Source organism: Strix uralensis, chromosome 2 (genome assembly GCF_047716275.1).
Source record: "Strix uralensis isolate ZFMK-TIS-50842 chromosome 2, bStrUra1, whole genome shotgun sequence".
In the NCBI taxonomy this organism is placed as follows: domain Eukaryota; kingdom Metazoa; phylum Chordata; class Aves; order Strigiformes; family Strigidae; genus Strix; species Strix uralensis.
The window spans coordinates 134,667,269-134,692,770 of record NC_133973.1 but is presented as its reverse complement, the minus strand read 5'-3'; the positions used below and the strand labels follow the sequence as shown (position 1 = coordinate 134,692,770).

The 25,502-nt window shown below is 60.6% G+C and overlaps 5 protein-coding genes across 6 annotated transcripts in view; all 5 read left to right on the top strand.

Annotated features, from left to right (window-relative positions):
* LOC141939867 (nuclear pore complex protein Nup98-Nup96-like) overlaps positions 1 to 20,216 on the top strand; it is a 35,155-nt gene extending 14,939 nt beyond the window's left edge. Inside the window, exon 8 of the transcript XR_012627774.1 lies at positions 19,145 to 20,216. The gene's annotated coding sequence lies outside the window, so the exon portion shown is untranslated. The remainder of the gene's footprint in view (positions 1 to 19,144) is intronic.
* LOC141939865 (uncharacterized) lies at positions 3,678 to 6,467 on the top strand. Its single transcript, XM_074860454.1, has 3 exons — positions 3,678 to 3,854; positions 5,463 to 5,659; positions 5,776 to 6,467. Exons 1-3 carry the CDS (start codon positions 3,810 to 3,812, stop codon positions 6,437 to 6,439), a joined length of 906 nt encoding a protein of 301 aa, XP_074716555.1. The 5' UTR covers positions 3,678 to 3,809; the 3' UTR covers positions 6,440 to 6,467.
* LOC141939866 (erythroblast NAD(P)(+)--arginine ADP-ribosyltransferase-like) lies at positions 7,162 to 8,437 on the top strand. Its single transcript, XM_074860455.1, has 3 exons — positions 7,162 to 7,843; positions 8,273 to 8,311; positions 8,409 to 8,437. The coding sequence occupies exons 1-3, from the start codon at positions 7,162 to 7,164 to the stop codon at positions 8,435 to 8,437; spliced, it is 750 nt and encodes a 249-aa protein (XP_074716556.1).
* Positions 11,198 to 20,216, top strand: LOC141939868 (nuclear pore complex protein Nup98-Nup96-like). Of its 2 annotated transcripts, XM_074860458.1 has the most exons (7): positions 11,198 to 11,337; positions 14,385 to 14,527; positions 15,070 to 15,291; positions 16,202 to 16,443; positions 17,216 to 17,370; positions 17,854 to 17,965; positions 18,907 to 20,216. In XM_074860458.1, exons 4-7 carry the CDS (start codon positions 16,350 to 16,352, stop codon positions 19,104 to 19,106), a joined length of 561 nt encoding a protein of 186 aa, XP_074716559.1. In that variant the 5' UTR covers positions 11,198 to 11,337; positions 14,385 to 14,527; positions 15,070 to 15,291; positions 16,202 to 16,349; the 3' UTR covers positions 19,107 to 20,216. The 2 variants fall into 2 exon arrangements, with proteins under 2 accessions (XP_074716559.1, XP_074716560.1); XM_074860459.1 differs by lacking the exons at positions 11,198 to 11,337; positions 14,385 to 14,527; positions 15,070 to 15,291 and adding an exon at positions 15,299 to 15,803.
* LOC141939864 (neuronal acetylcholine receptor subunit alpha-10-like) lies at positions 11,333 to 24,640 on the top strand. The gene is made up of 4 exons (XM_074860452.1): positions 11,333 to 12,168; positions 23,063 to 23,217; positions 23,513 to 24,045; positions 24,186 to 24,640. The coding sequence occupies exons 1-4, from the start codon at positions 11,905 to 11,907 to the stop codon at positions 24,638 to 24,640; spliced, it is 1,407 nt and encodes a 468-aa protein (XP_074716553.1). The 5' UTR covers positions 11,333 to 11,904.
* Positions 24,641 to 25,502: the final 862 nt, after the last annotated feature.

Sequence of the window (25,502 nt, the reverse complement as noted above, 5' to 3'; positions counted from 1 at the left end):
AGTGTATCCAATGCGGCTGATACAAGCGCTGCCTGGGCAGGTCACAGAAGAAGCTGTCCAAGGAAACGGAGCTGGACATCAAGGGGGGGCTCGAGGAGTACATCCTCCTGGGTAGCCGCTGCCACAGGTCGCCCGTGCTTGGTGCCTTCGCGATGGCACTGCAGAGGAGCAGAGGGAAGTGAACCTGCTGCACCCCGCCGACCCCTCCGGCAGGACGGGCAGGGCACGGGCTGAGGGGCTGGGGCAGGCTCTGGGGGTCTCCCCCGGCACTCACCATGTCTCCAGGGTCAGTGCAGGCTCCTTCATTCCTCTCTTTGTTGGTGGAGAAGCCGCCCAGGAAGGAGTTTGCTCAGGCCTGCCGTGGGGTGTCGGCTGTTTGCAGGGTGCTTGGGGCCGCGACCGCTCAGCACTTGGCTTCTGCATCTGGGCTTTCGCTCTCCTTCTGCAACGTTTCTCCTTTTTCCTCATCCCCTGCAGGACCCCAAGAGCTGGGTGAGACGGGAGCAGCTCTCAGGCCCACACCACAGCCCCCACCACCACCCAACAGCATCCCACCCCCCGGCACAGTGCGGTGCAGCGTCACCTACACAGAAGCTCTTGGCCGTCGACGTAGCATTGCTCAGGACGAGCAGCACGTTGAGCATCAGTAGCGGGAGCCTCTGGGCCAGGGTGGGCCCGTTGCCACGCGCCATGACTGTGGGCCCAGTGTGGCTGCGGCCTTTTATACTGGGGCAGGCGGGCGGAGCCCCCTTTGTGACATCACAGGGCGGGCAGAGCCCCCTTTGTGACACCCGGCAGCCCCCCCTGCCACGTCCTTCCCCCTGCGAGGGGCTCAGGAGGGGCTGGGGTGTCCCCCTCGAAATCAGGGACCCCTGTGTCGGCACGGCGCGGTGCGGCACGCTTGGAGGCTCAGAGCCAAACCGCTCGGGTCCCCGGGGCCAACGTAGCTGCGAGACCCCGTAGCTGAGGCCAGGCCCCGGCGCGTTGGGACGTGGCGCTTTCTGCCTGCCTGCGTGTAACGCCCGAGATCCACGTAGGAACCTTCACGGGACCATCTTTGTGTCCCGTCCCAATGGGGGGGTAGCGAGTAGCGGGGCGTTGCCCGCCGATCCCTCTGTGCTTCCATACTTGCCATTTACTGATCAGCACTGGCCAAAGGAACGACCGCATCCGCTCCGGCTGAGGGACCTCTGACTCTTGTGCCACAGCGACGGCGGCTCTTTTTCTGCTGCAAACTGAGGTTTGGGTGTTGAGTGCTGAGAGCTTGGATTTGTGAGCCCAAAGTCTCAAGAAAAGGGGGGAGCGCATGCCTGCTAGCCGATGGCTGCCAGCAGTTGGTGCTCATTGCTGTGAGGGGCCTCGGACAGGATTGTGCCCAAGGACGTCATTTTTGCAGCTCTGATGGGTCTTGATACTGGGACTGGTGTCCCGATACACGGAATGGGGTCCTGATACTGGGGCTGGGGTCTTGATACTGGGGCTGGGAGCCAGATACTGGGACTGGCATCCCAATATGTGTGTTGAAGCTCGATACTGGAGCTGGAGGGCTGATACTGGGAGCTGGGTCCTTAAACTGGGCTGGAGTTCCAATATTGGAATTGGGGTCTCAATACTGGGGCTGGAGCTGTGATACTGTGTCACGTCCCGCTCAGATGAGGGAGACGAGTGACTCAGATTCACAAATCCCCAACGGAGCGGACAACAATTCTCCAAGTCCAAACACTTATTAACTACCCACAATGTACTAATTGAACACATGATAATTGGCTAAGTATATAGCAAGTTGTGGCAAGCAATACAATACGCCTTGCACTGCTTAATGGGAAAGGGAAAAGAGGGAGATAGAGGGAATGGGGTGGGGTTCATGGGTCTGGGCTTCTGCGCTGATCCCACCAGCGGGTTCCAGGAGGCAGCCGTCTTCTTCGCTTGCAGCCGTCCTCTTCCCTTCACTGCACTCTCCAGGCCCCCCCTTTCTTCCCCCCCCCCTTGATTTATACCCACTGCCCTTGGGTCCGTCCCCTAGGCCGACCCACATCCCTACGTATCCCATGTATGGGAGGGGTCAGGTGTTTCCTGGGGTGATGTAATTAGCATGATCATGTTAGCCCTCGTTAGGGCTTTAACATGCATGTGGGGGATAACGAAGCAAAGGGCATTCACTGGACAGATGCCCCTTGAAATCTGGCCAGGTGCCCCAGAGCAGAGCCGTCCTGTCTCCACAGGGCTCCCTCCTCCGGCTGCACCCTGTGTTACTGGGGCAGCCTGATCAGCTTCCACCTCCCACCATCCACCCGTCACTCAGAGTTTTGTCTTGCCAGGGTTTGAGGCATTTCTTCGATCAGCCTCAACTTTTGCTTTCTCAGGCTGTTTTCCTCAGTTTCTCGCAGTCCTGGTTTCTCATCTCTCACAGCCAGTACCCTCAGTGCCCCCAATACTCCCAGTGCCCCCCAGTACCCTCAGTGCCCCCAGTGTCCTCAGTACTCCAAGTGCCCCCCAGTGCTAAATGCCAGGTACCCACCAAGTCGCTCTGTCACTTCCCCCCCCTTCCCCCTTTTTTCTCAACAGGCCAAAGAGGGGAAAGAAAATAAGGCAGGAAAAAACCCCAACACTTGTGGGTAAAACAAAAGCAGTTTTAGTACAAGCAAAGCGAAGCAAAGATCCGCACACGGAAGCAAAAAAGAAAACAGATTTATTCTCTACTTCCCATGAACAGGCGATGTCGGGCCTTCTCAGGAAGCAGGGCTCCCATACACGTAGGGGTTGCCTCGGAGGACCAAGGGTGACACCCCCCCCACCCCCCCCCCCCTTCCTCCTTTCTCCCAGCTTTATACTGAGCAGACGTCAGATGGTCTGGAATATCCCTTTGGTCAGTTGGGGTCAGCTGTCCTGGTTGTGTCCCCTCCCAAGATCTTGCCCACCCCGTCCCACCCAGGGGGGGAAATGTCAGAAAGATCCTTGGTGCTGTGTAAGCACCACTCAGCAGTAGCCACACCACCAGGGTGCTATCAACACCCTGCCAGCGCCCAACATGAAACACAGCACCATGAGGGCTGAGAGAGGGGAAAACCAATTCCGGATCAGCCAGACCCAGTACAGCCCCAATACTCCCAGTGCTCCCAGTGTCCCCCAGTACTCCCAGTGCCCCCCAGTACCCTCAGTGCCCCCAATTCTCCCAGTGTCCCCTATGCTGCCAGTGTCCCCCAGTCCTCCCAGTGCCCTCAATACTCTCAGTGCCCCCAGTGTCCTCAGTACTCCAAGTGCCCCCAGTGTCCCAGTACCCCCAGTGCTCCCCCTGGGCAGCCCTTGCAGGGTTCCATGGCCGCTCTGGCTGGGCAGGGTCACGGGTGGGACCCCACAGGGGGCACTGAGGGGGGGACAAGTGAGGGCCAGCCCCCACCCTGCGCTGGGGGGTCCCCACCTGCCGCCCCCATCATTGCAGTGAGTTCGTTGGGGCTCAGAGCCCCTCACTCCGGCTTGGGGGGGGGGGGGGGGGGGGGAGGGGGAGTGTCATCTCTGTGCAGCTGTGGGAGATTCTATTGTTAAGAGTCAAATTATGTCTTACTGGTAAATGATTAAGAGGCAAGTTGGCATTGGCCTGTCAGCCCTGCACAGCTGTGGGAGAGTCAATACTTAGCCAAATGGACTTTGGTTGGTCAGCTTGGGGAGAGAGGTCAGCTTTTGGGGAGCTCAGCCAGAGAGCTCGGTGAAGGTGGATCTGCGTAGGCCCGCAGAGGCCTGGAGAAGCAGCAAGGCTTGGAGGAGAAGCAGGCCTTGGAAGAGAGATACAAAGCCGTGCTAGTGTGAAGAAGATGGCAGCACCGAGACTGCCTGCGTGGTGTGGAACTGTCTGTGGGGTAAGAGTATTGATGACTGTCTAGGTGCTGATTTGCGTATTATGAAGTAAGAGCTTGGATGAGAGCAAAAGTATGTATTATTGTATGAGTATGTATTACTGTAAGAAGAGAGAAAAAGAGATATTAAAGAAAATAAACAGCCCCTGCCCTGCAGAAAGAAAGAACATTGTGATGTGTGAATTATTTTGGCCGCTACAAGTTAATACAACTTACTACAACTTAGTACAATTTAAAGCAACTTATTAAATTTAATACAGGGCGGCAGGCAGAGGGGCTGATCCCCGCTGTGCTGGAGGGGGCTGCAGGGATACCCCAGCCCAGAGCTCACGGCAGGCTAGGGAGGAAGGGGGGGGGGGGCTCCCTGAGCCCAGCACCCACCCCCAGTCCAGGATCCCCCCCCCGAGTCCAGCATCTAGCCCCCCCTAAAATCTGTACCCCCACCCCCAAATCCAGCCCCACAATCCAGCTGCCACCCCCTGCCTCTGGTGGGTGCTCCCCAGCACCAGGATCGGGCCCCACCCAAGTAGCAAGACCCCAGCCCCACTATCGGGACTCCAGACCCAGTGACAGAACTCCAGGCCCAGTATGGAGACCCCAGGCCCCAGTATCAAGGCCCCAGCCCCAGTATCAGGACCCCATTCCGTGTATCGGGACACCAGTCCCAGTATCAAGACCCATCAGAGCTGCAAAAATGACGTCCTTGGGCACAATCCTGTCCGAGGCCCCTCACAGCAATGAGCACCAACTGCTGGCAGCCATCGGCTAGCAGGCATGCGCTCCCCCCTTTTCTTGAGACTTTGGGCTCACAAATCCAAGCTCTCAGCACTCAACACCCAAACCTCAGTTTGCGGCAGAAAAAGAGCCGCCGTCGCTGTGGCACAAGAGTCAGAGGTCCCTCAGCCGGAGCGGATGCGGTCGTTCCTTTGGCCAGTGCTGATCAGTAAATGGCAAGTATGGAAGCACAGAGGGATCGGCGGGCAACGCCCCGCTACTCGCTACCCCCCCATTGGGACGGGACACAAAGATGGTCCCGTGAAGGTTCCTACGTGGATCTCGGGCGTTACACGCAGGCAGGCAGAAAGCGCCACGTCCCAACGCGCCGGGGCCTGGCCTCAGCTACGGGGTCTCGCAGCTACGTTGGCCCCGGGGACCCGAGCGGTTTGGCTCTGAGCCTCCAAGCGTGCCGCGCCGCGCCGTGCCGACACAGGGGTCCCTGATTTCGAGGGGGACACCCCAGCCCCTCCTGAGCCCCTCGCAGGGGGAAGGACGTGGCAGGGGGGGCTGCCGGGTGTCACAAAGGGGGCTCTGCCCGCCCTGTGATGTCACAAAGGGGGCTCCGCCCGCCTGCCCCAGTATAAAAGGCCGCAGCCACACTGGGCCCACAGTCATGGCGCGTGGCAACGGGCCCACCCTGGCCCAGAGGCTCCCGCTACTGATGCTCAACGTGCTGCTCGTCCTGAGCAATGCTACGTCGACGGCCAAGAGCTTCTGTGTAGGTGACGCTGCACCGCACTGTGCCGGGGGGTGGGATGCTGTTGGGTGGTGGTGGGGGCTGTGGTGTGGGCCTGAGAGCTGCTCCCGTCTCACCCAGCTCTTGGGGTCCTGCAGGGGATGAGGAAAAAGGAGAAACGTTGCAGAAGGAGAGCGAAAGCCCAGATGCAGAAGCCAAGTGCTGAGCGGTCGCGGCCCCAAGCACCCTGCAAACAGCCGACACCCCACGGCAGGCCTGAGCAAACTCCTTCCTGGGCGGCTTCTCCACCAACAAAGAGAGGAATGAAGGAGCCTGCACCGACCCTGGAGACATGGTGAGTGCCGGGGGAGACCCCCAGAGCCTGCCCCAGCCCCTCAGCCCGTGCCCTGCCCGTCCTGCCGGAGGGGTCGGCGGGGTGCAGCAGGTTCACTTCCCTCTGCTCCTCTGCAGTGCCATCGCGAAGGCACCAAGCACGGGCGACCTGTGGCAGCGGCTACCCAGGAGGATGTACTCCTCGAGCCCCCCCTTGATGTCCAGCTCCGTTTCCTTGGACAGCTTCTTCTGTGACCTGCCCAGGCAGCGCTTGTATCAGCCGCATTGGATACACTCCTCGACGAGTGGCTCCATTTCATCAGGGGACAGCTGCTTCTGCATCCCGGAGTGTGGGATTGCTGCCATGGAGGAGCTGGTGGCACAAGAGAGCTCGGGACACACCCAGTACCCCGAGGACAATCAGGGGCTGGTCGCAACAGCGGGCGGCGATGGCACCCTCCCCAAGGAGCGCCTCCAGCCCCCCACCTGCATGGAGGTGGAGGCGAAGCTGCTGCGGCCAGGAGCCAAAATGTGGCTCAATGGGCAGAGAGTGGAGCTGCCACGGGGGCTCCTGGACACAGACGAGGCTGTGGATGGGGACAAGATCAGCAGGAACAACATGGCACCGGACAGAAGTGCCCGGCTCTGGAGGTGTCTCAAGGCCTGCTGGAATGGTGCTTACAGTCCTGCTGCTGCTGCTGGTTCCGCAAGCCCCCGAGGTGACAACGCTGTTCCCAGAGGAGCAACGGGCACCCTGGAGACAGCAGACGGGGGTGTAGGGCTGGGAACCAGACAGGGGTGACACCATCTTAAAACATGAAAAAATTAAAATTATCTTTTCTCCATCCCTGGTGCCGTGGTTCTTCCACCCAGCCCTTGATGTGCCTTCTCCCCATCCCTTTGCCAAACCTCCCCTTTGGGTCCCTTGCTGGCCCCCCCCTCCTCTGCTGGGTCTCCCCCAGGTCCTGGCTCCAAGCTCCCCTGGGCTTTGTCACCTCTGTCCGGCCCCGCGTCCCTAAGCACCACGACGGGGACATTTGCTTGGCCCAGAGCTGCTCCTGCCAGAGCAGGCAGGGACTGTGCCTGCCTGCACCCTGCCTCCTGACCCCCTCCAGAGCCCGGGGGCTGCGGGTGGGGGCCCGGCCCCATGGGGATGCCCCCCCGTCAGCACCACCCATGCCACAACCTGCCCCGTCCTCAGCAGCGTGACGGCAGGGGGGTGGGGGGTCAGTGCCAGCTCCGCATCGCAGGTCAGCGGGGCCGGATCTGGCCTCAGGTCCTGCAGGAAAGGGCCGAGCCCCTGGCGGGATCTTGCACCCTGCAATTTATCCCCCGGGGGTTTCCTGCTCAGGGCGGGGGGGGGGGGGGGGGGTGTTGGGTTTGTGGGTGTGGAGGGGTTGTTGGTAGCAGGGGAAGGGCTACAGCGGTGGCTGAAGCTTCTTCAAACTCCCCCGGCTCCAGGTCAGAGCCGGCACCCCCCCACGCTGGCGAGATCTTGACCCCCTCCAGGAGGTGGCACTGGACATGGCCCCCGACTCCTTCGACGACCAGTACCGGAGCTGCGGCCGCATGATGGAGGAGGAGCTGGAGGAGCTCAACCGCAGCGAGTTCGCCCGCAACTGCGTCTATGCTGAGGCCTGGACCCTCGCCGCCGCCAAACGGCGGAACCGGCAGGGCCACGTCCCCCAGCCGCCGGCGCTGCGGCCAGAGCACGCGGTCGCCCTCCTGGCGTACACGCTGCAGGAACCCCTGTACCGGGAGTTCAACGCGGCCGTGCGCGAGGCCGGGCGCTCCCGCGAGAAATATCTGGGCGCCTTCTGCTTCAAGACGCTGCATTTCCTCCTGACTGAGGCCCTGTGTGTCCTGCACGACGCCCAGCCCCGCCGCTGCCACCACATCTACCGGGGCGTCCAGGGCGTCCACTTCACTGCCCAGCAGCACCAGCCCGTCCGCTTCGGCCGCTTCACCTCCACCTCCCTCCAGAACAAGACCAGCCAGCTCTTTGGCCAGGACACCATCTTCTTGGTGGAGACCTGCTACGGCGCCCGCATCAGCAACTTCTCCTCCTTCCCCGGGGAGGAGGAGGTCCTCATCCCGCCCTTCGAGAGCTTCGAGGTCACCGACGTCGCCCGCAATGGGAACAGAGCCCTCATCCAGCTCCGCTCCCAGGACGCGCGCAGCACCTACAACTGCGAGCTGGTGAAAGGTGACGCCCCCGCTGCGGGGTGGGGGGGGACGGGGGGGTGGCCCCTTCCCACCAGCTCTGCCGGGAAAGGGGGTTCTTGCTCGTGGGGAGGGGGACGGGGGGAGTTTGCCTTCGGGCGTGCGTCCTTGCACGTCTCCCGGCCGCTCTGCCCCGGGGTTTGCAGTGGGGGCGATTGGCAGCGAAGCGTGGCACGGCACGGCACGGCACAGCATGGCACGGCACGGCGCAGCACGGCATGGCACTGAATGGCATGGCATGGTGCAACACAGCATGGCGTGATATGACACGGCATGTCAGGGCGTAACGTGGCACGGCACAGCATGGCATGCGGAGGACGGCGCAGGACAGCACAGCATGGCGTGGTACAACATGGCACGGCACGGGGAGGAGCAGCGCGGGGCCCGTGCGGACGGTTGGTTGTTTCGGCAGAGAAGAGATGCCAGAGCCGGGCGTGTGTCTTCAGCGCAGGTGAGCCCAGAGACCTGCTGCAGCCGGGGCGGGCAGCCCCCAGCCAGACCCCCCTCACCCCCGGCTGCCCCTGACTCCTCCTCTGTGACACCCCCAGGCAGGAGCGTCCCCAGGGACGCCCCGTGATTCTGGGGGCTCCTCCTGGCAGCCACGGCCCTGGCAGCGGCCGGTCGCCCATGAGCCACGAGGCCACCGAGCCACAGTGAGGAAACGGGGTCGCGACCGGGACCCACCGGCTTGACGGCGACAGCAGCGGGATGGGGGGGCTGGGGACACGGGGACGGTGTGTCCCCACGGGGACCCGCGGAGCCCGGATGAGGCCTTCAGCAGAATGGGGAATGGGGCTTGGTGCCGATGGGGACGCAGGGGGCGGACACGCAGTGGCAGGGCTGATTTTGGGGGTGTCCCTGCCCAGCTTTTCGCTGGTCCCCAAAGGAATAAAGACTTATTGTGGGTGCAGGGTGTCCCGGGGGGTTCCTGTGGCTGCCTGGGCTGGGGGCAGCGCGTGGGGGGGGCTGTACCTGGGGTCTACTCCAGCCCCCCCCCATCCAGAGCATCCCTCAGAGCGATGCCGGCGCCCCGGATCCTGCTCGAGGGGTCCCCATGGAGGGGGTGAAACTGCTCCTGGGGTTTGTCCCGTGGCAGAAACAGGGGGGGGCACCCCCGAGCCCGGTGCTTTTTGGGGACAGTTTCCCGGGGCTGGTGGCAGCAGCATGCCCAGACCGCATCAGCAGGGGGGGTCACGCTGTGGCACCCCCCGTTTCGTGGCCAGCCCCAGGGGTGCGCGGGGCGGGGGGGGGGTGTTGGCAGAGCTGTGCAGGGGCGGGGGGCACAGGAGGTGGGCAAAGCCCCCCCCTGGGGCTGGGGGGAGACCTGGGTGCTAGGCAGGACCCCAGCCCCCCAACTGCAGGGGACAGAGAGAAACCCCCGGGGGCTCGATGACGGGGGTGGAGCCAGGAGCCCAAGAGGGGGGCTGCAGGCCCCCCAGGCCAGGCCCTGTCCCCTCTCCCCGCCCTTCCCGTGGCAGAGCCCCCCCTATAAGCAGCCCGGGGCGGGGGGGGGTGGGGGCCAGCTACACAGGAGGGAGAAAGAACCCACCGAAATCGGGCTGCAAAACCGGGGGAACCCCTGGGCACCGGGGCAGGAGCCAGCGCGGGCACGGCCCTGGCACGGGGGGGCCACCGGAGGACCCCCCCCCCCCCCGCCAGGCCTGGCAGCTCCAGCGGGGCCGGCACCGACCCAACACGTCGCCTGGAAAAAAGCCCCTAAAATCCCGGCAAAATTCCGGTGGTGCAGCCACGCCGGGTCTCCCCCCGCCCCAACCCCTCCCTGGGTGAGGCAGCCCCCACAGCCGAGACCCCACCTCCCCGTCGCCGCTTCCCCAACCCCCCGCGCACCGGGACCGGGGTGGGGCCGGGTGGTGACGGTGCCTCGTGTGCCCTCACTGCGCCCCCCGCCACCCCGCACCAAAGCCCGGCGCTCTCGGGGGACACGGCGCGTCCAGGGCCAGACCCCTCCATCCCTCCCCGGCGCCATCCGCACCCCAGGCAGCGCCCAGAGGGGCCGGGCCCGGGGCTTCCCCGCTCCCTCGGGCCCCTCACGGGGGGTGCAGCGGAGCCGCTCCCTGGCTGGGCAGGGCAGCAGACGCCGGGGGGAACACGGAGAGGGCGGGGCGGGACCGGCATCCCCGGGAGCAGCGGCTGCAGCTCGGGGCGCCACGGGGCTTCGTTTTGGGCAGACGGGAGCCCCGCCCCCGAGCTGCACCGGGCCCCGCGGGAAAGGCTCTGCCCACCCGCCCCCCGCTGCGGAGCCGCCCTGGGCTCGGCCGGGCGAGAGGGGACGGGCCTCGGGCTGGGCGGGAGCGCGGCTGGAGGGCCGGGCTCGGATTGGCCAGGGCAGCTGTCCATCGCGTGGGACGGCCCGGGGGTGGGCGGGGGCTGCGCACCGGTCGCCGCGGTCGAGGAAGCGCCTGTGCGCGCCCCGGTCGGGTGTCGCTTGTGAGTGCTGCGTTGGGACCGGCACGGAGCTGCTTTTTCGCTCCGCCGACGGATCGCGCCGTTTTGTCCCTCCCGTGTGTTACCGGGGGCGGGAGGTGAGCGACCGGCTGCGTGGGGACTGGCCAGCGGCCGGGTTCAAACCCCGCCAGGCCTTTGGGCTGAGAAGGGGACAGATCGGGGCCTCCCGGCGATCCCTTGGCCCCTGAAGGTTTGATCACCTTCACCGGAGTGCCCGTGCTGCGGCTCCCCCCGTGCGAGCTGAGGGAAGATTCCGGTGTTGCTGTTCGGTGGGAGGCGGATCGATGGCGATGCAGGCGTCGGCCCGGGGGCTGTTTACGGCTGCGTTGAAGAATTCCGGGCATTTCGAATATCCCTGGACTGTTGGCGTTACCTGTTGCCGTCTTACTGCTGGGAGCCAGCCCGTGGCTCAGGCTTGGTTGGGGGTGAAGCAGCTATTGGAGAGAATCCCCCGGAGATCGGCCCCAGGGCTGGAGAATTCCGAGTGGCTGGGGGCGTGGGGTCGCCCGGGCAAGTGCCTGGAACCGTGGGCACCTGCGGTGCATTGGAACTTCGCTCCCTTATTCCTCCCTTATTGGAGCTTTGGGGTTTGTTTGGAGAAAGTGTAATTGCAGAGGGGCCCAGGTCACTGCAACATGCTGGAGCCTCGCCCACACCTAGTGGGTGCTGCTAAAGCCTGTCCAGTGCCCTCCGAGGAGGGAGAAGGGCTCTGGGGCTGGGAACAACTGCCCAGACACCGCGGCCCCTCCCAAGTCCTCAACAGAAGCTGCAGCCGCTCCAAGGCTGAGGGCAGGCGCTGCCCCTGAAGCAGGGGCCCAGCCCACGCTGGTGTCAGGTGCTCCCAGACAGAAGAAGAAACACCCAGAAAATCCCCTGGCAGTGTACGGGGTGAGGAAGAAGCAGGGCCAACGCCAGAAGAGGAGGAGGAGGCGGCAGAGCCAGGGACAGTCACCCCATCGTTACCCCTGAGTGACCTGCCAGAGAAGCGGAAGGATTTCAGCATTCCCCCAGGTGAGCACCTCGTTCCCCAGATGCTCCAGTGCTGGGATCGCAGGGCCAGGAGTGTGGAATGAGAGGGGAGGGAGGCCAGGCAGCTGGGAGCCCTGTCTAGGGAAGGGGCATCGACAAGGCAATTGGGAAAAGGACACAAAATCTCAGTCTCCAGAGGCGTCTCCTGTCAAGGGTGAGGGAGAGGCATCCCTTGAAGGGAGATGTTAGATGTCATCCTGATGCCTGTGAGCTGCTGGCTGCCAGCAGTTGGTGCACGTTGCTGTGAGGGGCCTTGGACAGGATTGTGCCCAAGGACATCATTTTTGCAACTCTGACATGTCCATCCCAGGGAGGGCAGAGAAACCAGCAGACACCTGTGGCAGTCAAAGATAAGAAAGCTGAGAAACTTCACAGACAGAGCAATGAGCCAAGACGAGGCCTTATATGAAAAACTCAGAGTTCATGGAAAGCGGGGAGGTCTCGACAGATTGGAAATAGGCCAATGTGACGCCCATCTATAAGAAGGGTCGGAAGGATGATCCAGGAAATTACAGGCCTGTCAGCTTGACTTCAGTGCCCGGGAAGCTGATGGAGCAGCTCATCCTGAGTACCATCACACAACACGTGTGGGACAACCAGGGGATCAGGCCCAGTCAGCATGGGTTTATGAAAGGCAGGTCCTGCTTGACAAACCTGATCTCCTTCTACGACAGGGCAACCCGCTTATTGGATGAGGGAAAGGCTGTGGATGTTGTTTACCTTGACTTCAGCAAGGCCTTTGACACCGTTTCCCACAGCATTCTCCTGGCAAAACTGGCTGCTCGCGGCTTCGATGGGCACACGCTTTGCTGGGTAAAAAACTGTCTGGATGTCCGGGCCCAAAGAGTGGTGGGGAACGGAGTTAAATCCGACTGGCGGCCGGTCACGAGTGGTGTCCCCCAGGGCTGAGTTTTGGGGCCGCTCCTGTTTAACATCTTTACTGATGATCTCGACGAGGAGATCGAGTGCACCCTCAGTCAGTTTGCAGATGACACCAAGTTGGGTGGGAGTGTTAATCTGCTTGAGGGTAGGGAGGCTCTGCAGAGAGATCTGGACAGGCTGGAGCGATGGGCTGAGGCCAACTGGAGGAGTTTGACTAAGGCCAAATGCCGGGTGCTGCACTTGGGCCACAACAACCCCCAGCAGCGCTACAGGCTTGGGGAGGAGTGGCTGGAGAGCTGCCAGTCAGAGAGGGACCTGGAGGGGGGGGGGGGATTGATTGATAATGAGCCAGCTGTGTGCCCAGGTGGCCAAGAAGGCCAATGGCATCCTGGCTTGTATCAGCACTAGCGTGGCCAGCAGGGACAGGGAAGGGATCTTACCCCTGTGCTCAGCACTGGTGAGGCCGCACCTCGATTACTGTGTTCAGTTTTGGGCCCCTCAGTCCAAAAAGGACATTGAATGACTCGAGCGTGTCCAGAGAAGGGCAACGGAGCTGGTGCAGGGTCTGGAGCACAGGTGTGATGGGGAGCGGCTGAGGGAACTGGGGGGGTTTAGTCTGGAGAAGAGGAGGCTGAGGGGAGACCTCATGGTCCTCTCCAACTCCCTGAAAGGAGGGTGCAGAGAGGGGGGATGAGTCTCTTGAGCCAAGGAACCAGCGGCAGGCCAAGAGGGAATGGCCTCAAGCTGCGCCAGGGCAGGGTCAGACTGGCTCTTAGGAAGGATTTCTTTGCAGAAGGGGTTGTTGGGCGTTGGAATGGGCTGCCCAGGGCAGGGGGGGAGTCCCCATCCCTGGAGGGGTTGAAGAGTCGGGCTGACCCAGCGCTGAGGGATCTGATGGAGTTGGGAACGGTCAGGGTGAGGTTCATGGTTGGACTGGAGGAGCTTCAAGGGCTCTTCCAACCGAGATGATTCTGGGATTCTGTGAAGCACATCTCCCACTGATGGAGCGTTGCTGGGTGTTTGGCAGCGAGAGAAAACTAGGAAGGTGGGCAGCGACCAGCCGCAGGGAGGCCGCTGGGGCTGGGTAGCCAGTCAGTTTTCCCAGTGTGATGTTTAATACTCGGCTACCTGAGTTCTAAACCGGCCTTTGCCCTGTTTGTTGCCCTTGCTGTTTCTGCAGCACACGTGGAAGCTGTCCCCCAGGCTGCATGCATTATGCAAAGCCTTGTTTGTTGCTGTAGAGCTGTCAGCCTCTCTGTACAGAAAGACAAAGGGTTCTGTTGAAAAAAGTGTTTAATCATTTAACTAAAGATAGTTCAGCCCTTGATCTGTAATGCCTAAAGATAGGCCAAGCACAGCATCGAGTCTCGTGACTTCTCATTGATGCGTGCTGAGTGCTGCAGGGATATTTAGGGTTCTCTTTGAAGGTAGTGTGTCAGCAATAACGTGTTCGTCACTTCGAAATACCAAGCTTTAGTTTTGTCATGACTTGACCTGAAGATAATTCTGTTAGGGTAGAACGTGGGGGTGGCCTCACTGCAGCCCGATGATGTGGAGGAAAAGCAGCTCCGGCTCGTTTCCAGAACTCTCCGTAGGAGGGCTGAGAAGGAAACCAGCAGGATGCGGAATGCTCTTCCAAACCCAGATCTGTGAAAATCCCAAGAGGATTTTGGTGACCCCCGAGTGGTTAGGTGGTGTGAAAGACAATAGTTCTGCAGTTCAGCGCCCTGGAAAACGGTTCTTGTCGACTCGGTGCGTTCCGTGCCGCTCGCTTGGGCTGTCCAGGCTCTGCTTAGCCCCAGAGGGAGCGAGAGCTTGCAGGGCTGCGCTGTGCTTCCATCTCTCAGCTCACGTATGGTTTTCCAGCTGTAAAATCATTCAGGAAACACACTGTGTGTATGGGAGAGCTGACTATACCTCCACATGGCAGCTTTCAAGAGCTCAGTGGGGGATGAAACGAAGCCTGCTGAAGCATTCTGGGTTTAGTTTTTTTCTTTTTAGGGTTCATGTTAGTAAGTTTTAACTGCAGTGCAGTAGGATGCACCACTTTGGAGCAGAAAGCGTGCTGCTGAGCCTGCCGAGCTGGGTGGGATTCAGATCTGTCCAGAGCACTGGCTTTAAACTTCCTCTTCAAATTATTTCTTTAGAACACACCGGAGTGTGAAAAATACGCCTGCTGTCCTCTGCCTCCTTCCCTAGAAGATTCTGGTTGTGTAACTGAAGACGACGATAACGCAGGAAGACCTTTGAGAGACGTCTGTTTCCATTTGTTAAAACTCTACAGTGACAGGTAAATGGGTAAATAGTTCAAAGACGACTTAGAAAAGCCCTGATCAGTCAGTGACTTGTTGAATTCACAATCCAGGGGCATGAAATCAGCTTCAGTGTTTACCAAACCACTTGCAGTAGCCAAAAATCTGCCTCGTGTGGACACCTGTGGTGATGCTGTCACTGCTGGCGATGGTACAGATGATGAAACTTAAGCTTTGGAGCGTGTTTGTGGTTTTATTTCCTTACGTGTTTTCTGTGTCTGAAGAGCGCCGTAATCTTGCTTCACCGTAGTTGCCTTTGAGGCACTGAGGAATCTGCAAGAAGAACACATACAAAAGAAAAGATTGTGACAGTCTGGCTGCAGACCTAAGAGCAAAAGGATTTTAGCAGTTACTCCTATCTTTTTAAAACAACCAAGCAAACAAAAAAACCCAAAACCCCACATAAATCACATACATGGAATAACTGGAGGTGGGTGAAGGGCAAGAGCTAAGCAGCACCGATTTCTGATTTTATGTGGACACGATTAGCTCTTTCTGTTACAAATCTCTTTCCCTACAGGCACTATGATCTTGACCAGCTGCTCGATCCCAGGAGCATAACGTCTGACCCTCTGGACTATCGCCTCAGCTGGCACCTGTGGGAGGTGCTCAGGGCCCTGAATTACACCCATCTCTTCAAGCAGAGTCAGGGCGTGCTCAACGCCAGCTACGCCGCCCAGCTGGAGAGCGAAGGCCTTTGGGAATGGGCTGTCTTTATACTGCTGCACGAGCCTCACACGCAGTGAGTAAAAGATTGTATTTTCCTTGAAAATAATGCGATTGCTGCTTTATGGACCTGCTGCGTAGACCGTAACTGTCACGGCTTCTCTCACCTTGAATTGGAACTGCGTGGCTGGAGAACTTCATGCCACGAGTGAAAATTGTGTGCTAGGATTACAAAGGGGCATGAATAATTCTGCTTAGTTAAATGTCTTGGTAGATGTTAAATCAGGTTGTATTGTAATGACTGTAACTCCTGAACTGTGCCACAGAAGCAGATCTCCTCGTCATTTTGATACCCGGTGGCCGCGTGGCTCGTCTCCGGCTCAGCGAGCTCACCACGTTCAGGAACGTGTCCTGAAAACATCATTAAAGCAAAATATCGTCAGTGTTCCCACTGGAGCTGAACAGACGGAAGTGTGTTTGAGAGGAAAGCTTGGGAATCGTCAAAACGCACATTCGGCTTCTGTTGTGAAATACAGACTTCACAAAGAGTTGTTTTAAACTTGTGAATCGTACATCTTCTGTGCAGAGGTGTCTCCTGCTGTTAATGTTGACAGCCACCATTAACACATGGAAATAGAATTTTTTCCAACCGATAACTTCAAGTAGAGCCTGTATATTGCTTCTAGGGGCCTGGCTTATACTTAGATGTTTTTAAGCTTAGAATCTTTAAGATCTTACAGAACACTGGTGATGGCTTTTCTTAGTGGTTAACCTGTACTGAAGGAATTCAGCTGATTTTAGAGCTTTCCTTAACGTCCTACAGTAGGGCTGTTGGCGGCATGGCGAGGCTGGCGCTTGCTACGCCCGTGCCTTCCCCGTGGCCAAAAAATACAGTGCAGCCCTCGGCTGCTGGTATCGAAGTGTCTTCTGATGGAGGGATGTGAAGGATTGCTTGCTGGGGTAACGCCTCGTCCTCTCTTCCCCAGCACACGGGAGAAAGCAGTGCGGGAGCTCCTAAACCGGCACTGCGCGCTCGCCGAGACCCCCAAGTCCTGGGCCAAGGAGACGTTCCTGACGCAAAGGCTCTGCGTCCCCCCGGAGTGGATTCATGAAGCAAAGGCGGTTCGAGCGAGGATGGAGGATGACAAGCATAAAGAAGCCCTCTTCTTGTTCAAGGCTGGGCACTGGAACCAGTGTCACAAGCTGGTTGTCAGGCACTTAGCCTCAGGTGAGTCTGCTCTCCTGATTTGTTTTATTCTCCTCCGAACGGCACACACAGCCGCAGCCAGAGCAGATGTCGCTGGGTGTTTGGTGACAGGAAGGGGTAGGGCTGTGCTGCTGGCAAGGGGGTTAGAGTGGCTGGCTGTTCCACAACAGCTCTTGCTTGATGCCTGGCGTGATAACGCCCTGAAAGGAGGGTGCAGAGAGGGGGGATGAGTCTCTTGAGCCAAGGAACCAGCGCCAGGCCAAGAGGGAATGGCCTCAAGCTGCGCCAGGGCAGGGTCAGACTGGCTCTTAGGAAGGATTTCTTTGCAGAAGGGGTCGTTGGGCGTTGGAATGGGCTGCCCAGGGCAGGGGGGGAGTCCCCATCCCTGGAGGGGTTGAAGAGTCGGGCTGACCCAGCGCTGAGGGATCTGGTGGAGTTGGGAACGGTCAGGGTGAGGTTCATGGTTGGACTGGAGGAGCTTCAAGGGCTTTTCCAACCCCAATGATTCTGGGATTCTGTGATGGTTCTTCACTGCAGCCGCGTGAGAAGGGCTCAGCCTCTGCACGTCCCCCTTCCTGGGCCAGAGGTGCCTCAGGGAGCGAGGGCAGCGGTGGCGTTCCCGCAGCCCCCATCCTGTGGGTGCCCCTGCTCCAGGGAATGGGGGTGCCCTTACACTGGTGGGGTCAGGGAGTTACAAAACTACCCAAGAGTGCAGTCCCTCGGTTGCTTTTTCTTTAACGATGGCTTGTAAGAAACTTTTCTGCTCTGTTACTGACGTGCTTGTTCTCTCGAGATGCTATTATTAATGAAAACTACAAGTACCTGAAAGGATTCCTGGAAGATCTTGCTCTTCCAGAGCGTAGTGCACTCATCCAGGACTGGGAGGTGGCAGGGCTGGTCTACCTGGATTACATCCGTGTTATTGAGATGCTCGATAGGATTCAGCAGGTAACAAACTAAAACAGTTGTGGGTTGTTTTTTTTCCCTACAGTTTGGAAGCTCACAGGGAGTCTCGCTTTTGGATCAACCTTTTACTCGCTGCTCAGTGCCAACGTTAGCGTTTCCCTTTGGCAGACGCTGGCAAACAGAATATGGTGCATCTCTGAAAAGACAGAGGTTTGGTAGATGCTGTCCAAATCAGGTGTGGGCTCTGTCCTGCAGACGGGCTCTCTGGAGCATGACGGGTTAGTGAAGGAGAAGAAACACGATCAGCGGTTAACTAGCTAGTTAGCGGGGAGTCTGCCTGTCAGTCCCCTCTAGTTGAGTTCCAGAATTCCCATTTCCCCCACTCCAGGTGGTAACTTTAAGCAGGTTTTAGTGTAGACCGCCTTCTCTTGGATGGATTTGGTTTAGAGCACACTTGGCCGTCCGCCGGCGGTTCTGCTGAACCTTTGGGTTACGCGGAGGCTGATTTTTCTTCTTTGCTTCCAGCTGGATTGTTCCACCTACGAGCTGGAGCGGTTACATACCAAAGTGACGTCGCTGTGCAACAGGATAGAGCAGATCCAGTGCCGCAGCGCCAAGGACCGCCTGGCTCAGTCGGGTACGGTGACACGGGGACACTGATAGCCAGCAGCCCCCTGGGGACGCTGGTTTTACAGCCTCACCCCGCCCCTGCGGGCTGTCGGTGTGGCTGTTCCTCAGCCTGTGGGATGGGGAGGCTGTGGGTGGGGAGGTGAGCCGGGGGCTGCTCCAGTACTTACCCTGCCTGCAGCTCTGCCAGGCAAGCTCCTGTCCTTGCTCCCGAGGAATTTCCCCTTGAATCGCTGAAAAATTCACTCCAATTTCTGTGAAAAACGAAAAAAAATCCTGCCACGCTCACTCCTGTGCTTGCTCCCAAGAAATTTCCCTTTGAATTGCTCCTAAATTCACCCCAAATTCTGTGAAAAGTGAAAAAGAATCCTGCCAGGCGAGCTCCCATCCTTGCTCCTGCGCTTGCTCCTGTGGAATTTCCCCTTGAATTGCTGCTAAATTCACCCCACATTCTGCAGTAAACAAAAAAAAAATTCTGCCAGGTGAGCTCCTGTGCTGGCTCCGGTGGAATTTCCCCTTGAATCGCTGCTAAATGCACCCCAAATACTGCAAAAAAATAAATCCTGCCACGCTCGCTCCTGCGCTTGCTCCCAAGAAACTTCCCCTTGAATTGCTGATAAATTCACCCCAAATTTTGTGAAAAATTAAAAAGAATTTTGCTAGGTGAGCTCCTGTCCTCGCTCTTGCGGAATTTCCCCTTGAATCGCTGCTAAATTCACCCCAAATTCTGCAAAAAAAAAATCCTGCCACACTCACTCCTGCAGAATTTCCTCTTGAATTGCTGCCAAATTCACCCCAAATTCTGTGATAAATGAAAAAAAGTCCTGCCACGCTCACTCCTGTGCTCGACTTTCCCCTTGAATCACTGCTGAATTCACCCCCGATCCTGCCGTACCCGAAACCGAGCTGTGCCGCCGCCGACGCTCCCTTTTCTCCCTTCTCTCCCCACAGACATGGCCAAGCGCGTGGCCAACCTGCTGCGCGTGGTGCTGAGCCTGCAGCCCCTGGCCGAGGCCACCCCGGACGCCCAGCGCGTGCCCCTGCGCCTGCTGGCCCCCCACATCGGGCGCTTGCCCATGCCCGAGGACTACGCCTTGGAGGAGCTGCGCGGCCTCACCCAGTCCTACCTGCGCGAGCTGACCACGCACTGAGCGCCCATCCTTCCACCCATCCTTCCACCGAGGGACAGGTTTTGGGTTTTCTTCACCCTTCGTTAACCCTTCCCCTTGTCAGGAGGACGAACCACCTCTCTGGCCGCACAGGTTTTTCTGTTGAAGTTTTTTAAAAAAAAACCAATTTATTCCGTGGGCTGACGCAGGATTTTTTTTTTTTTTGGTGTAACCTGGGGGAGCGGTGAGACACGTTGGACCTTCCTGCCTGGCGCCGTGCCCCACCCAGCGCTTTCTAGAACCGAGAAAGCCCGTCCTGCCCATCCTGCCTGCCCAGAGCTGCTACCTGGGGAGGGGGCAGGTCCTTCCCCTCCCGCGGTGGCGGTGCCGAGGACATTTCAATGAACTCTGGGATGGTTCCATGGGCAGATCCCCCCTCGCCGCGCACCCCACATGACCACGGGTGGGCTTTGAGCAGGGCTTTGTGGTGAAAATGTGCTGGGGGGGGTGTGGGGAGGGAGGGAAAAAAAACCCTTTCGGAAGCGTCTTTTCATCTTGGTAAGTGGGGAGCCCCCTGCGGCGTTTTGCTTCTCTGTCTCCTGAAGCGAAGCTCCTCGGGGGGGGGGGTGACACCCGCCCCGCTGGCCCTGCTGCGCTCTGGGGCTCCGGGTTTCTGCTGGGAGGGGGCAAATTCTGCGCCGAAAGTGGGGGAAAAAAAAAAAACACCAAAAGTGATCACACACACCCCCAACTCCGTTGACATCAAGCGCAGCCGCCGTCCCCCCCAGGACCATCCTGCCCGTGACCCCCCAGCCGCCTCCCTGTGCTCCGCTGTGTCCAGCCTCTACTCTTGCTCTGCTTAGGAACCGACTATTTTTGGAAGAAGGAGAAGAAGAAAAAAAAAAAGACACAAAACCAAACCTGTCTGTCGGTCTGCTCTGATTTCAGGGTTACTGCAGCGGCCCCTCCTGCCACGGCTCGCAGTAGCCAGCGGCTTCCAGCCCGCCTGGTGCTGCTTTGCGTTGGCTCACCGAAGGTCTTGATGCATGAGGGTTATGTAAAGGTTTTTATTAAAAAAAAAAAATATAAATAAATGATCTAGATTATTTTCCTGTCTTTTTGAAAACAATAAATAAAATGTTTATAGTATTCTCACTGTTTCCTTTGCTTTTTACGCAGGATTTCTGGTTGGGAGCCCCGTGGCTGCGTCTCGTGGCTCTTACTGGTTAGACTGGGCTTAAGCAGACTTAAGGGATGGTCTGAGCCAGGAAGACCCTTTGGGAAGGCTGCGGCACCCAGGGAAGCGTCCTTTGGAGCTGTGGAAGAAAGTGGGAACAGCAGGAAGAAAAGCGGAGAAGGAGGGGGGGAGCTTGTGGGGAGCCCCAGCCTGGTGCTGGGCACCTCCTGTGGTGTGAGGGAGAGGAGGGGGTGGAGGCCGGGGGGGTGCTGAGGGGGGATGGCCGTGGCTTGGAACAGGGATTTCTGGAAAGGGGAGGGATGAGCTGGGGTCCAGCTTCATGGCAAAGGGTGAGAAGCACTTTTCTGTGCAACACAGAACAGCTTCAGGCTGAAAACGGGGGAGGTGGGGGGGTGTCCAGAAATGGGTTAAATAAACCACAGACGATTATCCTGGGCTGGGCACAAACCTACACCCCAAGGTGGGGCGACAGCGGGTGCCCGGCCCTCGCTTCTGGAGAGGGGGCTGGGGGGGTCCTGCCCCCCAGTGAGGGGCACGAAGCAGCAGCAGTAGGTGGCCCCGGGCGCGCGGCGCGGTGCGGGGAGCCAGGGCAGCCTGGCTGCGCCTCTTCCATTACCCTAATTGCGTCTCTGCAAACCCAGCTGCTGCCCTGGGGTGAGGCCGGGACACGGGGCCGGGGATCAATAATTCACCGCCTGGAAACAAAACCTCCAGCCTTAAAACCGATCGGCGCCCTGCTTGGCATCTGCTGCCGGGGATCGGTGTGGGAAAGGTGCCAGGGAGGGGCCGGTGGGGAGTGGGAGTCAGTGGCCTCCCCCACGGCCGGAGCTGGGGAGACGCTCCTGCACCCCTGCGGCAGGGACCTCTGCCACTTGCTGCTTCGTCTCCTGGGTCATGTCCCTTAACCTCCCAGGATTTGTCCACAACGGGAATAATCTTCCCTTTCCTTGCTCTTTAACTGAGACCGGACACCGGGATGTCCGGCACCACGGTCCCTCCGCCCTGGGCCCCACAGCATCCGCCCTCAGCTCTTCCCACCACCCCCTGCCAAGGCCTCAGTGGGCTTCAGCGCCCCCCACGTCTCCCTGATTTCCACCCTGAGGTTTCCTCTTCCAGCTTGCTCTGAGCCAGGATCGTGGGGAGCAACCCCCAAACCCTGCAGCCCCCCAAGCCCTGAGGCACCTGGAGACGGTGGTTTCCAGAGCACGAAGCCGCTGGCGGCTCCAGGCAGGCAGAAGCTCCAACAACGCGGCGAGGAGCGACCTTGTCCCTGCCTGCTCCAGCCCACGGCACGGTCCTTGTCACCACCCAAACCCCGTCCCCGCCCTCTGCCAGGTCCCAGCTGGAGACCCTCCATCCTCCCCCCCCCCAACACCTCCACCACCACAGGGCTCGCTGCACCGAGACCGTCGGTCCCTGGGGGGGGCCCTGTCCCCCCCCGCCGCGTCCCAGCCCTGACGTCACCCTGGCGCTCGCAGGCAGCACGGCCCCCCCCCGTGTCCCCCGAGATCTGCACGGGGCGGGAGCGCGGCGGGATGAAGCCCGGAGCTGGCCCTCTGCTCACCCTCTGCCTCGCCGGCTGCCTCCTGGCCCCGGGTAAGCGGCGGAGGGGGCGGCGAGGGGTGCTGACCGCCCCCCCCCACCCCCCCGGGCGCGGGGAGAGGGTCCCCCGAGCCCTGCGAGCAGCGGCAGCCCCGCACATCGGGCAGCCCTGAGTGGGGGACAGGGTCGGAGGGGTTGGGGAGCTCGGGCTGGTGGCGAGGAGGGACGGGGGTCCCCGCATGCTCCCCTAACCCCGCTCAGCTGGTTCCTGGGGGTCTCTAGGGAGGGGTCTGACTGCACCCTCAGCTGCAGCCCCTCCAGCCCCGCTCTGGGTCCCCGCAGGCTGCCAGGGGGCTCAGGGCAGATTCGCCTACAAGCTGCTCCACGACCTCTTTGCCAACTACTCCAGCGCCCTGCGGCCCGTGGAGGACACAGAGCGGGCGCTCAGCGTCACCCTCCAGGTCACCCTCTCCCAGATCATCGACATGGTGAGTGGCACCGGCACTGGCGGCCCAGCTCGGCCAAACCGGGACCCTCCCCGTCACACTCCTGGCCATGGCTTAGCGGGGCTCTGCTCTCCCCCAGCGGGTCCTGCTCATCCCTCGAAACTAGCCAGGACCCCTCAAAACCAGCCCAGCTCCCCCTGGGTCAGCTCAGACCACTTGAAGACAGCTCAGGCCCCCCCAAAACCAGCAGAGCCCCCCCGCAGCGTGGGCTTGCATGAGGGAACTGGGGGGTTTAGTCTGGAGAAGAGGAGGCTGAGGGGAGACGTCATGGCCCTCTCCAACTCCCTGAAAGGAGGGTGCAGAGAGGGGGGATGAGTCTCTTGAGCCAAGGAACCAGCGGCAGGCCAAGAGGGAATGGCCTCAAGCTGCGCCAGGGCAGGGTCAGACTGGCTCTTAGGAAGGATTTCTTTGCAGAAGGGGTTGTTGGGCGTTGGAATGGGCTGCCCAGGGCAGGGGGGGAGTCCCCATCCCTGGAGGGGTTGAAGAGTCGGGCTGACCCAGCGCTGAGGGATCTGATGGAGTTGGGAACGGTCAGGGTGAGGTTCATGGTTGGACTGGAGGAGCTTCAAGGGCTTTTCCAGCCTTGGTGATTCTGGGATTCTGTGACTCGGATCTCTCCACCCCCACCCCAAAAGCAGCACCCTCGAAGGCAGCTCAGCCCCTCCAGAACCCTCGCAGAGTGTTGGGGACTGACGGGGGGGTGTGGGTGGCACCAGGGTCTGTCCCCTGCACCCACCCGCTGCCCTCGGCAGGACGAGAGGAACCAGGTCCTCACCACCTACCTGTGGGTCCGCCAGGCCTGGCTGGATGCCCACCTCGCCTGGGACGAGGACACCTACGGCGGCATCGACAGCATCCGCATCCCCAGCAGCTACGTCTGGCGGCCGGACATCATCCTCTACAACAAGTGGGTTGTGCTGGACCGCCCCCCCCGCCCCCAATGGCTCCCGGAGCTGGGAGGGCTCAGGCTGGGACTGGGGAGGGGCTGCATGGGAGGTATTTCCAACCTTGGGGCTGCACGGGGGGGGGTCCCGGTGTGGGTGATGAGGGCGGGGGGGGGCCAGCACCACCGAGCCCACACTTTGGGGGGCAGGGTGATGCAGGGAGGGGACACAGCGTTGGGGGCAGGCGCTTGGCCCTGCAAAGCCCTGGCCCACGTGGGGCTCGGAGCCATCCCGGCCCTATGGCCGTCCCTCCCCCAGCGCCGACGACCGCTTCGGTGGCTCAATGGAGACCAACGTGGTGCTGCGCTCCGACGGGCTCATCATGTGGGACTCGCCTGCCATCACCAAGAGCTCCTGCAAGGTGGATGTCTCCTACTTCCCCTTCGACGGGCAGCGCTGCCGCCTCACCTTCGGCTCCTGGACCTACAATGGGAACCAGATTGACCTCCACAACCGCCTGGACACCGCGGACCTGACGGATTTCGTGGAGAACGTGGAGTGGGAGGTGCTGGGCATGCCAGCCACGAGGAACGTCATCACCTACGGCTGCTGCTCCGAGCCCTACCCCGATGTCACCTACACCCTGCTCCTCCGCCGCCGCGCCTCCTTCTACATCTTCAACCTGCTCCTGCCCTGCATCATGGTCTCCTTCCTGGCGCCGCTCGGCTTCTACCTGCCAGCCGACTCGGGGGAGAAGGTCTCACTGGGAGTGACAGTGTTGCTGGCCCTCACCGTCTTCCAGCTGTTGGTGGCAGAGAGCATGCCGCCCTCGGAGAGCGTCCCGCTCATCGGTGAGCCTCGACAGCACCCAGAACCCTCCCATGGGACCCACGGGGGGATGGATGGGCAGCACCCATGCGAGGGTGGCTGCGGCGTGGGGAGGGGAGGGGTCTCTACCCCTTCGCAGCATCACTGTCCGTTGCCCACGTAGGGAAGTACTACATCGCCACCATGACCTTGATCACGGCCTCAACCGCGTTGACAATCTTCATCATGAACGTCCACCACTGCGGCCCGGGGGCCCAGCCCGTGCCCCCCTGGGCCAGGCAGCTCATCCTGCACCACATGGCCCGGCTCTGCTGTGTCTACGAGGTGGGTGAGAGCTGCAAGAGCCCCCAGCGGGCTCTGGGCGAGCGGGCAGACGGAGGGGACGCTGCGGGGCTGGGGGAGAGCCCTGGCAAGGGGGAAGTGGGTTCTGAGGCCAGAGGTTGTCCCCGGGACCGCTGCCTGTGCCACCACGATGGGCTGCTGAGGAACGTTGGCTACATCGCCGGCTGCTTCCGACGCCACCGAGCTGCCCAGCGCCGGACCGGCGAGTGGAAGAAGGTGGCCAAGGTGATGGACCGCTTCTTCATGTGGGTCTCTTCCTCATGGTCTTCCTCATGAGCGTGCTGGTCCTGGGCCAAGCTGCCTGACGGCCCCCTGGATGCATCGCCCTGATGCACCCACTGCCCACAACCCCCCCGCCCGCTCTGGGGACGATGGTGGCCATGGGTGTCCCATGAGAGTGGCTCGTCCCTGGCCCCCCCATAGCTGCAGGGTGGGAGCTCCACCAGCACCAGGCAAGGGGAACCTGACAGCGGGACCGCCACCCCAGCCAGGGCCACATCATCCCATTCCACGTCCCACCCAAGAAACCCAACAAAAACCAAATAAACCCTGGACTGTGTCCTCCCTCTCCTGCCGGGGGGCTGGGGAGGTTGCGGGGTGTCACTGCCCTGAGGGCTGGCGGGATCCTTCCGTCCATGGGGCTGTGCCCGGCCCTTGTGGCGGCATCTGGAGCTCTGCAGCGGGGGGGTGAGTGGGCAGAGCATTTCCCGCGAGGATTGGTGCTGCTCAGGGGGGGTTTCTCATCCCCCAAAACAAAGCCCTGTGGCGCCCCGAGTTCTAGCTGCTGCTCCCAGGGGTGCCGGTCCCTGTCTGGCCCCGCTCCGTGTCCCCCCAGAATCTGCTGCCCTGCCCAGCCAGAGAGAAGCTCCGCTGCATGGTACCGGGGGCATATAGCTGGTGGGGGCATACCAGGGGGTCGGCCCCTGACCCACAGCCCCCAGGCTCTGGAGGGGGTCAAGAGGCAGGGTGCAGGCAGGCACAGTCCCTGCCTGCTCTGGCAGGAGCAGCTCTGGGCCAAGCAAACGTCCCCGTCGTGGTGCTTATGGACGCGGGGCTGGACAGAGGGGACGAAGCCCGGGGGAGCTCGGAGCCAGGACCTGGGGAAGACCTGGCAGAGTGGGGGGTGGGTCAGCAAGGG

Bases quoted from the DNA above. Each gene is read 5' to 3' on its own strand.
- LOC141939868 (XM_074860458.1), top strand. From the start codon at position 16,350: ATGGAGGATGACAAGCATAAAGAAGCCCTCTTCTTGTTCAAGGCTGGG. The intron at 17,371-17,853 runs GTAACAAACTAA...CTTTGCTTCCAG, and splicing joins TGCTCGATAGGATTCAGCAG to CTGGATTGTTCCACCTACGA. The intron at 17,966-18,906 runs GTACGGTGACAC...CTCTCCCCACAG, and splicing joins GGACCGCCTGGCTCAGTCGG to ACATGGCCAAGCGCGTGGCC.
- LOC141939866 (XM_074860455.1), top strand. From the start codon at position 7,162: ATGGCCCCCGACTCCTTCGACGACCAGTACCGGAGCTGCGGCCGCATG. The intron at 7,844-8,272 runs GTGACGCCCCCG...TTGTTTCGGCAG, and splicing joins CAACTGCGAGCTGGTGAAAG to AGAAGAGATGCCAGAGCCGG. The intron at 8,312-8,408 runs GTGAGCCCAGAG...TGACACCCCCAG, and splicing joins GGCGTGTGTCTTCAGCGCAG to GCAGGAGCGTCCCCAGGGAC.
- LOC141939865 (XM_074860454.1), top strand. From the start codon at position 3,810: ATGGCAGCACCGAGACTGCCTGCGTGGTGTGGAACTGTCTGTGGG. The intron at 3,855-5,462 runs GTAAGAGTATTG...GGGGTCCTGCAG, and splicing joins GGTGTGGAACTGTCTGTGGG to GGGATGAGGAAAAAGGAGAA. The intron at 5,660-5,775 runs GTGAGTGCCGGG...GCTCCTCTGCAG, and splicing joins GCACCGACCCTGGAGACATG to TGCCATCGCGAAGGCACCAA.
- LOC141939864 (XM_074860452.1), top strand. From the start codon at position 11,905: ATGGAGCAGCTCATCCTGAGTACCATCACACAACACGTGTGGGACAAC. The intron at 12,169-23,062 runs GTAAAAAACTGT...TGCCCTCGGCAG, and splicing joins ATGGGCACACGCTTTGCTGG to GACGAGAGGAACCAGGTCCT. The intron at 23,218-23,512 runs GTGGGTTGTGCT...TCCCTCCCCCAG, and splicing joins GACATCATCCTCTACAACAA to CGCCGACGACCGCTTCGGTG.